This window comes from Esox lucius, chromosome 10 (genome assembly GCF_011004845.1).
Source record: "Esox lucius isolate fEsoLuc1 chromosome 10, fEsoLuc1.pri, whole genome shotgun sequence".
In the NCBI taxonomy this organism is placed as follows: domain Eukaryota; kingdom Metazoa; phylum Chordata; class Actinopteri; order Esociformes; family Esocidae; genus Esox; species Esox lucius.
The window spans coordinates 6,791,649-6,802,100 of NC_047578.1; the positions used below are offsets into that span (position 1 = coordinate 6,791,649).

General features: G+C 39.7%; 1 protein-coding gene across 1 annotated transcript; it reads right to left on the reverse strand.

The window, feature by feature from the left end:
• Nucleotides 1-1,186: 1,186 nt before the first annotated feature.
• Nucleotides 1,187-7,895, reverse strand: clptm1l (CLPTM1 like). The gene is made up of 16 exons (XM_010873171.3): nucleotides 7,303-7,895; nucleotides 7,104-7,198; nucleotides 6,625-6,814; nucleotides 6,013-6,167; nucleotides 5,668-5,864; nucleotides 5,427-5,521; nucleotides 5,255-5,339; nucleotides 4,677-4,780; nucleotides 4,477-4,542; nucleotides 4,337-4,387; nucleotides 4,121-4,203; nucleotides 3,444-3,478; nucleotides 3,129-3,184; nucleotides 2,978-3,022; nucleotides 2,555-2,670; nucleotides 1,187-2,372 (listed from the first exon to the last, which is right to left on the reverse strand). The coding sequence occupies exons 1-16, from the start codon at nucleotides 7,465-7,467 to the stop codon at nucleotides 2,282-2,284; spliced, it is 1,629 nt and encodes a 542-aa protein (XP_010871473.1). The 5' UTR covers nucleotides 7,468-7,895; the 3' UTR covers nucleotides 1,187-2,281.
• Nucleotides 7,896-10,452: the final 2,557 nt, after the last annotated feature.

A 10,452-nucleotide genomic window follows, 5' to 3' on the forward strand; every position in this document is an offset into this window, starting at 1 on the left:
TCTCCTCTAGAGCAGTGATGTTTTGGGGCTGTTGCTGGGCAACACAGACTTTCAACTCCCTCCAAAGATTTTCTATGGGGTTAAGATCTGGTGACTGGCTAGGCCACTCCAGGACCTTGAAATGCTTCTTACGAAGCCACTCCTTCGTTAAAATACTTATTTTACAGAGGAATTAACCAATACATTTTCTGGATTTCTTTTTCTCATTTTGTCTCATAGTTGAAGTGGACCTATGATGAAAATTACAGCCCTCTCTCATCTTTTTAAGTTGGAGAACTTGCACAATTGGTGGCTAACTAAATACTTTTTTTCCCCACTGTATAAGGGCCCCTCACCCTCAGTTTTGGTAGTTTGAGTCTTTCATTCCACAAAACCCATTTTAATTTGAGGCCATATGATTGATTTACAATGCCCTCCAGGATATTTGAATATGCTGGTAAAGATGAGCTAGAAATACTAAAGAGTACAAGTATATCGTGGTTCATCAGTTTCATCTTACACAAACAATGTATTGAATTTTGGGGTCACCAATTCTTTAAAACCAAAATAAGTGCCACAGCATTCCAACCTATGTGAACATCTGACCACAGAACCGGGTTCAGATCAAGGCTCCAGTAAGATTTGCTCCAGACATTGACATCCCTTGATGAGCCGATGAACGATATACCGTGCAAATCTATTGTCTTCTTTGAAAATCTTTACGAATAGCACTTGACAAGACGTCCAACAATTCTGGAGGGAACAGAGTGTATTTAAAGTACTGCATTACAAATATGCTTTTTTAAGTTTACAATAATATTTTTAACATCAGAAAATGTTTCCGTCGGATCCCAGTAACGTTAACATGTCCTCCGTGGCCTTCGCTCAGTTGTTGTGACTAATACAGTATGACATGCCAATAACCCACCCTACTGTATTTGTGCTCTAGGATTTGAATGTAATCGCACGGTTACTTATTACAACCGCAATATTTACCTCCGTGCTTCAATCTACCCTCAGTACAGTTACACCAACAGATCTCCCCTTTAAATATTGGGAAGTTGTGAAAATAATTTATCAAATATAATATACATCTTTTGAACAAACTGGAACAGTGGCCAATCACAACTTAATCTATACCACAATGGTTTCTAGAGATGAGGCGGTCATCAAACACAATGTTTTGACATGGATTAAAGAAAACGAATGCCGATCAAAAACATTTTTTTATTGCAAAGTTACATGCAATTTCTGAATATCATGCATGCCAAATAGTCCTCTGGTCTTCACTATACGAGCAGCAGCGCACTTTATGCAAAAACCCATTACCCAACCATTTAAAAAAATATACAACATGCGAGACTGTGAAATGTTTGAGTTTATCACTTTGTGATGCTCTATTAGACAAAGACCATAACATTTATCATGAACTAAAAACATCTAATTTTCCCCCATCTAATGTTCGTGTAAAAAAGGACAGACAAACTGTAGAAAAAAAGGAACTAGAATGTCTGCCTCATACTGTATATCCTCATAACACTTTTCTAAAGTCTCATTTTCACATCTGTTGAACCTGAACCAAAACCATTCAAAACAAACCAACATAACCAAATTCTTTAATAATAAAAAGAAACATCCCAATGCTGCATTCAAAGGACTTCTATCATCTTTACCCATATTTGGCACCATCATCTCATTTCAAATACTATCCAAGGTCAAATGCAAACATAAAAGCAGTAGTTCTTCCAAAAGATCAAACACAGCCCGGAATTCTGCAGTCTTTGACCAAGAATATAAAATGTGTTGACATCAGTCTCCTGGTCACTCCGTCAGAACAGGAAAGAACAGGTGTGTATTATTTTAGTTTTTTTTTTTAGGTTGGACAATAAACAAGTACAGACGGGCGGGCAGGCAGGCAGGCAGGGGGGACAGACGAAGTTGGGTTCCATATTATAAACGTACAAATATTCACCAATCAAGGTAAACATTATGGGTTGGTCCATGCTCCTTTAACTGGTGTTAGCTGGAGCTAATTGATCCAACCTGGTGCTAGGCGTAGCATAGCTTCAGGAAGCCCAATCAAGTCTTCAATTCGGGTTAGGTACTTCAAGGTTGGGTCGACACTGACTGGAATGGTTCTGACTAGCAGGAGGTGAAAGGCTTAGGAGGACTGAAACACCCCAACCACCTCCTTGTGACAAATAACACCAATGTATTTATTATGCACCGCTCCGCGCAAAGGGAGGTGTGGGTCCATATTCTAAACATGTTGGGGTGGGTATGTGTTTTATAATGGTCAGTCTTAGTCTCTATGGGCCTTTCCTTTGGGTTTTTCCTCTTCGTCGTAAGACAGCCCATATTCGTTCATTCTGGTTTTGTCAACAGGATACAACCTTAGGAGAGAAACACAGGGGAAAAAAGAATAGAGTCCATGTGAGGATCAACGCTGTAGCACTGGAGATGGCGTGGCATCCAAATGGCTCATTGTAGTAACTGCAACCAGTTCAGGGAAACCAGAGTGTGTTCTATTGCCTAACCCACTCCGGTACAAATAGACGAGGAAGACATCACCTACCATCTCTGGTACAAATAGACGAGGAAGACCACGTCATCCCTGAAACAAGCTAGCCGGTGGGAGGTAGGCATGGTGATGACGAAGGCAAATACGTCGTCGATGAAGGTGTTGAACGCCTGTGACGACACATTAATTAACACATTAAAACAATATATTAATTACTCACCACAATATATTCATTACTATTACTCTCATCAGCATCCTTCTCTTTCATAAGCATCTAATTATGATAATACATAAATTATAACGAAGAATTTAATTTCAGATTGATTTAGGTGATTTTGTGGTGATGATTACCTTCACGACAGCAACCATAGCTAATTAATTTTATTTCAGTGATAACATGATTTCCAAAACCGCTTACATCTTAATAGTGTAAAACACGACAATCTTTAAATAAAATAACTAATATCATCCACTCACTTTATACATGAATGCTTTCCAGGGTAGATGTGCCACTGATTTAAACTGTTGAAACAGGAGAATTATTGATATGGACACCAGCATCTCTTCCTAAACCTTATCAACAATACAGTGCACATAAGACATCTGCACTCAGAATAGCACAACTGACCTTGTAGTTAACAAATAGCTGAGGTAGCATGAAGAGGAATCCAAACGCGTATACTCCTGTTGAAGGACGAGCCGTTAGTATACCAAAAGGAAATCTAGCTTTTCAAAATACATTAAAAAGGGACAATCTGCAGTTCAAATAAGAACCCCACAACTGATAAAGAGCTGATGGAACAAGCAGAAAAAATGTAAGCCCACTCAAATGAATAGATCATTTATGATCTCAAAATGAATTTACAAAACTAAAAATGTACAGTAGGCACCAATCGCAGATTCAAGGAGTGTCATGCTGGTTTCTGGATCTCAATGAACTTACCATTCACTAAACTGTTGATGAGCCAGGAGTACCAACTACAAACAGAAACCCAACAACACATACATCATAAAAGCACAAAACATGGCACTGTTGAATTTATGCTTCTGATTTGCACTCTAGAGCATGAACCATTATAACACTGTATATCTGCACACTACAAGTCAATGGCTATGATTAACTTTTGAAAGCAACAGTCAAACGTGAACAAAGATTTTCAGCACTTGACTTTAATGTTTATAATAGGACAATAGCTAAGCTAGAAAGTATGTTTGGTTACCAAGGTAACTATTGTAACCAGCCAGCTGCCACTTGCTACAGTAACCAGCTACCGGGGAATGTTGTCATATTTATACAGAAACCAGTAAACACAAAGGGGCGTCCTGTATATTCATAATGTTCAGCCAGGGAATAAAAGGCAAAACCAAGAATAATGTAACACTGTGGAAAATTCTGCTAACTTGTCATGGAACACAACACCTGAGAATTGTACTATTTTCAGGAGAAAGCATAGTCCACCATCATCATCCCTGACAATCAGGGCAAATCAAAGGCTACTTTTGTCAATCCAAAATAAAAACATTCCCATGTAAAGATAATTAATGCAGTTAGTTTGTTACCATTTCATAAAGTACACTAAAGTGCAATTCATATACAGAAAACCAAAGACAAATGCTTACCTTTTGTATCTCAAAAACACTAAGGCATAAACCGCCCCCCCAATACACAGAGGGTAGAGGACATACGACAGGTATTTCATTGCCTTTTGAAGAGAAGAATGTAGTAAGGAACATAAAAGAAATCTATGACAATGGGAAAGACATTGTCACTGATTGAAAATGACAATGAAAATTCATTTCTATACAAAATGATGGGAGAAGAGTGTTTGGTCTCACTAGAGTATCATACGCTTCGGTCCTCTTCTCTGATTCGTCCGATTTCCCGAACTGTGGGAAGACAAACAGCAAACATGAACACAAAACTAAAATAAAAGACAAATACAAAAAAAATTATTTACTAAACAATCCATACTTACTATGAAGGTTGGTCGGACACCTTTCCAGAAAATCTGTATCTTGAAGGCTTTCTTCACCTTCCACACCTGCAGATAGAAACTAGTTAGAGGAGGGTCTAAAACCAGGGTGGTTAACCATTCACTGCTTCCCACAAAGCACTGGACAGGCGTAGGCTTGAGCAAGGGGAACAAGTGCACACTTCTGAGAGAAATGGGCGTACCTCGATCAGGGAGCCAATCCCAGCAGGAATCAGGACCAGCAGGCTGGTCTGCTCGTCAAACAGGTACATGAAAATCACAATGGTGCTGAAACATCTCCACAGCACTGGAATAAACACGAATCAGGTGAAAGAAACAACCGTCGTCATTGGTTACATTAGTGGATCAGTTACATACACACACATTGGCTGTACAGCCAAGGGGAAGATAGGCAAATGTGTACGAACAAGGATCATGCAAACGCAACCCTGACCTTTGTCTTGCTGTACTCCCTTGTTCCATGAAAAGCCTTTATAGAATCTAAACCATATCAGTGCACTTTCAATGTTGTGTTTAAAGGCTATAAGCCAAATGTTCATTCACATCTTATTAAACATTGCGGAAATTCAGCAGTTGTATTTCAACTACTCTTTTGTGTGTGGGCATGCATGTTTGTGTGTGTGTTCCTGATTTACAACCTTATCGTAAAACAAAGGAAAATTATAATTCAACAATACTTTGAAATTGCACACGTTTGAAATACTGAATCAGTATGTAAATTATCCCTGCCCAACAGCATCCTAGTGAGAGGTCAACAAACCTGCTTTGCTGGACATTCCCATCATGCTTTTCTTCTGCTTCCAGAAGCTTATGTCATTTTTGAAGGCCAAGAAATCAAAGAGAAGCTGTAGAAAAATAGAAAATCTTAAATGAACTTTTTTGCACTTCATGTATACATACATATATGCAATAGTAACATTTCACACTCTTACATGGAATGCAGCTACAAAGAAGGTTAAGGCTAAGAAGTACAGGTTGGTGTCCACAAATATGCCCTTGATTTCATCAGCATCTTTCTCCGTAAAGCCTGAAGATCACAAGAAACAAAACAAATCACTATCAAACTCATGTAAAAGTTCAGTCCACTGATCAAAGCAATCACCTCTTTAGAAGCCGATGATGAATTTTGCACTTTTGCCCTATATATGCTGTTGATATATATTTTCTACTCACCAAACTGCTGAAGTGAGTAAACGGCATCTTGCATGTGAATCCAGAAGCGAAGTTTTCCAAGGGAAATGGTGTCATAGGAGATGGTGAGAGGGAGTTCAGTTCTGGTGTTGTTGATCTCAATCAAGTCCTTGACTCGGTTGCTCAGCTCGTCCACGAACAGCAGGGGAAGATATATCATCTTTTTCCCATTCTGAAATCTGGAACAGTTCAACAATCAAAGGGAAATACATCAATGACTTAATAAAATCTCTTCACTGTCTAGCTCTTTGTGTAGGATACATGCACATTTTACACTGCATGAGTGCTAAGTGCTGTGTGTGTGTGTGTGTGTGTGTGTGCTATTACACTCTCAAGAAGCGGTGCACGTCACTAGGCAGGAAGTCCTTGTCAAAAACAAATTCCTCTGACACCACGTTGAGCGTGAGACGGGAGCGCCAGTGAGACACAGGTCTTTCCACAGCAGTGTCCCCTCCTTCAGCCCTGTGTTTCTGCTGCCCCGGCTGTTCTCGGCACAATCACCACACCCACCATGCAGAAAGAACAATAAGGGCACTGATCAAAACAGTACAATCAACATGGAGCAAATACTTGAAATGCAACTGACCGTACAGAAAATAAAAAGCTATACAGGGGTGATTCAAAATGGATGATTCCATGGCAAACACCCAACTGACATGTTCAGGGACAAACTACAGATTTTTCGCCTTGCTAACCAGGGGATATAACCTGGCAACCTTTCAATTGGTGCTAAGATGCTCTAACTGCTACCTGCCAGCTTGTTTTTCAAATAGAGCTCTTCAGAACTGTCCTATGTATCTGTTACACATTTTCGGTGTTTAAGTTGCACCAACATCACCTTATAGAGCATTGGTTCAACCCAGAACCTTTAGTGGTGCACTGAAAAGAAAACAGCATGACATTTGGAACAAGTGCTGTGTGGTGTAATTGCAGTCTGACCTGTGGCGTTTCCTCCCCAGAGATCAGGCTGACCTCCGCAGGTTTGGGGACCATGTAGGTGGTAAGCTGGGCTACCAGGTGAACCTGCTTCTGGTCCTGCCACGGGGTTACCCCGGCCTGGTGCACAAACGCCAAGGCATACAGTGTCCCGTTGTTCCGGGTCTTCTTCGGGATGGACACATTTACTGTCCTTTAAGGAAAAGAAAACATAGACAAATGAAATTAGGGAGCTGTAACTACCATTTTGCAGGTTGAACAGGTCACTGTAGTCTGTTCAATGTTGATCATTAACTACGAATTTGGGAAAATCTCCCATCTGGACCGGATTGACCTGCTAACAGAAAGTAAAAGTAGCAGGGTACCTGCAAATACCCTGAAATTATACTGTCTACCAAAACGTTTCCACAGATGATTAACGTGATAATTCCAAACGACTGACTGCATATACGGTCATATATCTTGTCAGACAGAAGTTTAACCTTTCAAACTTGGAATCCACGTCGAAGTCTTCCTCCTTGTAAATGAGCGTGTGTCCACCATCAGCGTTTGGTCGCAAGGCGGTATAGATACTCAGCTGGGTATGAAGAACACACAAAAATACAGATATTGCTAAGCAGTTGGTTGAACGACAATACTTGCATTCCATGGAGCTATAGTTCGCAAAGATGGCATACCAACCTGTAATCGTGGTTTTCCTGCCAAATATGGTTTGATGCAGTTTTCGAATTTCGTGTTCTCACAAGGCTTGGTGTAAACGATGCCATACATCACCCAGCAAGTGTGCAAGACATACACCACGAACACCCCGATTATGAGCGTCGTGAAAGAAGTCTTCTGAAACATGCTGCCGGTTCCGTCTAGATACAGTAGTCCCGCGTCAAATACGCAATGTGCCAGGCAGACTCTGTAGAGACGCTATCGTTCTCTGCCACACGCGAAACCGAAAGATAATTTACCTAAGGAAGATTAACGTCGGCTGATGAACTGCTCATGCTGTAACGTTAGCATGGCTTGCGGACGGGACCTTGTGCAGTGACAGCTGTTTTTAGGTGCTAGGCTAACCATAGCTAGCTATCGTTGACCAGTCAGTATACGTTTCCTCATCTCTTTAACATGTCAAATGTATTGTCTATATGTACATTTTTGTGCATTATATATTCCAATGAATTCTGGACGTCACTTTGCTTGAAGAAATTGCAATAACATGGCTATTTTAGCGAAAGGCGTTGATCTGTCAGTTAGCTAACTTCCGTGATGCATTTCCTGGTTAGAATGTTTATGGAGATATCGAACAGCGGCTGCGCAAATTCTACAATTTGCATACCAGCTGAAAGCATAGCCACTAGGTGTCCTCCATGCTCCATTAACTACTGCCGATAGGCGATTATAATTTTAGTTTTTTGGCTCAACTGTCAGCACCAGGTCAACGTCCAAAATAGAACAATATATTTTCATTTTTTGCTGTACGATATTCTAGCGAAAGTATGTGTAATGCATTGTGTGTTTGTAGCACACACTGTAAGTGTTGCTGCTAATGTAACACCAATGTGAAAAACGAATTTAATACGGCAAAGATGTGACAGGAAGCACTGCTGCTTATAGTGTGCCAAACGCGCAAAAAGGCATTAGAACTTTGATCTTTTTTTATTTGAAAGTAAGTGTTGCCATTGTAAATTGATTTCCCTTAGTTATAATTTCAAGACTGCATATTTAAATTAGTTAATTTAAAGAGGCAGTCTGGGAATTATGCAAATAACAGTTGGTTGATTTTAATATGGTGTTTATGTTTGCTTAGATCTATAGAATTACTCATAGCTTAGTTATGCAATTCCACTTTAGAAAGCGAGTGATTTTGATGACACACGGCACATATCAGCCCATGCATTACATTGTACACAATATTTGTCTTGACAGCACCACTTTTACAAACAGTGGCCAAAAATACTGGAATGCACCATTTAGTGAAAGTATGATATAATTGGCCTTGAGTGAGTCATTGTAAATCTGCATAGCTGTCTGAATATAGGTGTGGGAGAGAGTGGAGAGGCTTGGGTGGCACAAGAGCAGTGTGAGGACTGGGAGGATCGAGAGCATGCTAATTTGATATATTTGTTTGCCACTCCAGATTGTTTTCATAACTTCTTCCGTTTAGCATTTTATCTAAGCCTTACCCTGTCTCTATTAACCATAACCTAAACCTGACCTGTCTAACAGGTTACACTCAAATGCTAAAAGAAAGTAGGACGCAGCAAAGAGTTAATTAAACATCATTGCTCATGATCTGTTCATGACTCTCCCACCACTATTCATGGTCCTCCCATCATTGCTCATGATCTGTTCGTGATCCTCCCACCACTGTTCGTGATCCTCCCACCACTGTTCATGATCCTCCCACCACTGTTCGTGATCCTCCCACCACTGTTCATGATCCTCCCACCATTCCTCATGAACCACTTCTGCATACTCTGTTGACACCATTTATCAGACACACTCCAGCTAAGACGTTTCCCTTAACAGCTTGAAGGGGCATATCTGTAAAATTGCTGCATACATTTTATTTCAGGGTTTGTTATAAATGTTGATTCAAACTGTTAATTGCTTAAAGATGCTTACTGGGACTTTTGCGACGAGCAAACGATCACATTATGAATCTTTAACTTATCCATATTACACAAGCTTATTTGTCCAATGTCAATAGTGGATTTCACAGCTGCCATTTAAATAAAGAAAGTTAGTTGCTAGCTCAAACAGTCAATTGCATTTATTTTATAGAGTTTTTTTTTATGTCAGCAGTTGTCACAAAGTGCTTGTATTGAAACCTAGCCTAAAACACCAAAGAGCAAGCAATATGGTATTTAAGCATTGTGGCTGCCACCTAAATCGTTTTTTTGTCCCTGTGTTGTGACTGGGCAATCAGCCTTCTGTCCCAGAGATCAACTAGACTGTGATCACCAGATCAACCCACCTCCAAACATAATTGTTAACTAAACAACTCTACTATACTTATTACCCAAAAGATCTCCCTGCATCTAGATTGACACATATACTGTGAATTTGTAAATGTGTACAGCAACATAACTACTTAAATCGCATTATCTTATTTGCTCAATACCCATTGTATATAATTATAAAAACTGTGTGTACATTTTGTGTATTATGCCCCTATATGTTGTCTAACAAAAGCAGAAATTCTGGGTATTTGTACATTTACTGAAAGTGTATTCTGATCCTACAGAACAACAGATAAATTAGAGCAAGCTTTGCTTTGATCCAACAGGGTATCAGATATGGCAGGATGATAGCTTGCTGATAAGAGACGAATAGCCTATTTGATGTCAAATGTGTGCATGACCAAATATTAACAAAGTCTAGAATCCAACACAGATTCACTGACATTTTCAAATGGCATGTCAGAAATGCTCAACATGTCAGCATGGTTTAACCATTTAGTTGCATCTCTTGACAGGTAAGTTGTTAGCCTAGGGAATTTTTAGTGTTAATATTAACTGAACAGTCCCATCACTAGTTCAAGAAATAGCATTAGTAATCCACAACTGTCTTTGGAAGGTGGAACCTAAACAAGAGTTTTTGTGTAGGAAAAGAGTAACATCAAAACGATAGAAAGAAAATGATACGAAATTCAAAAACTACCCAAAATGTTTTTGTCGAGCAGGCAGACGTTGCTAAAAAATAAGTTGTGAGCTGCATGAGAGGTGTGGTGAATGGTCAGTCTGAGTCTTCCAGACTTAGTCTTCTATAATTTTCATGGTCATTGTCAGACATTCTTTCAGCTCTATCATTATTCAGCAGGTGAAAAGGTGTGCTTCA

What these genes read in the sequence shown, in the direction of transcription:
- clptm1l (XM_010873171.3), bottom strand. Translation starts at nt 7,467, where the DNA reads ATGTTTCAGAAGACTTCTTTCACGACGCTCATAATCGGGGTGTTCGTG. An exon ending in GTGGATTCCAAGTTTGAAAG is followed by an intron (nt 6,815 to 7,103) that starts GTTAAACTTCTG and finishes TTTTCCTTAAAG; the next exon opens with GACAGTAAATGTGTCCATCC. An exon ending in AGCTATTTGTTAACTACAAG is followed by an intron (nt 3,023 to 3,128) that starts GTCAGTTGTGCT and finishes CTGTTTCAACAG; the next exon opens with TTTAAATCAGTGGCACATCT.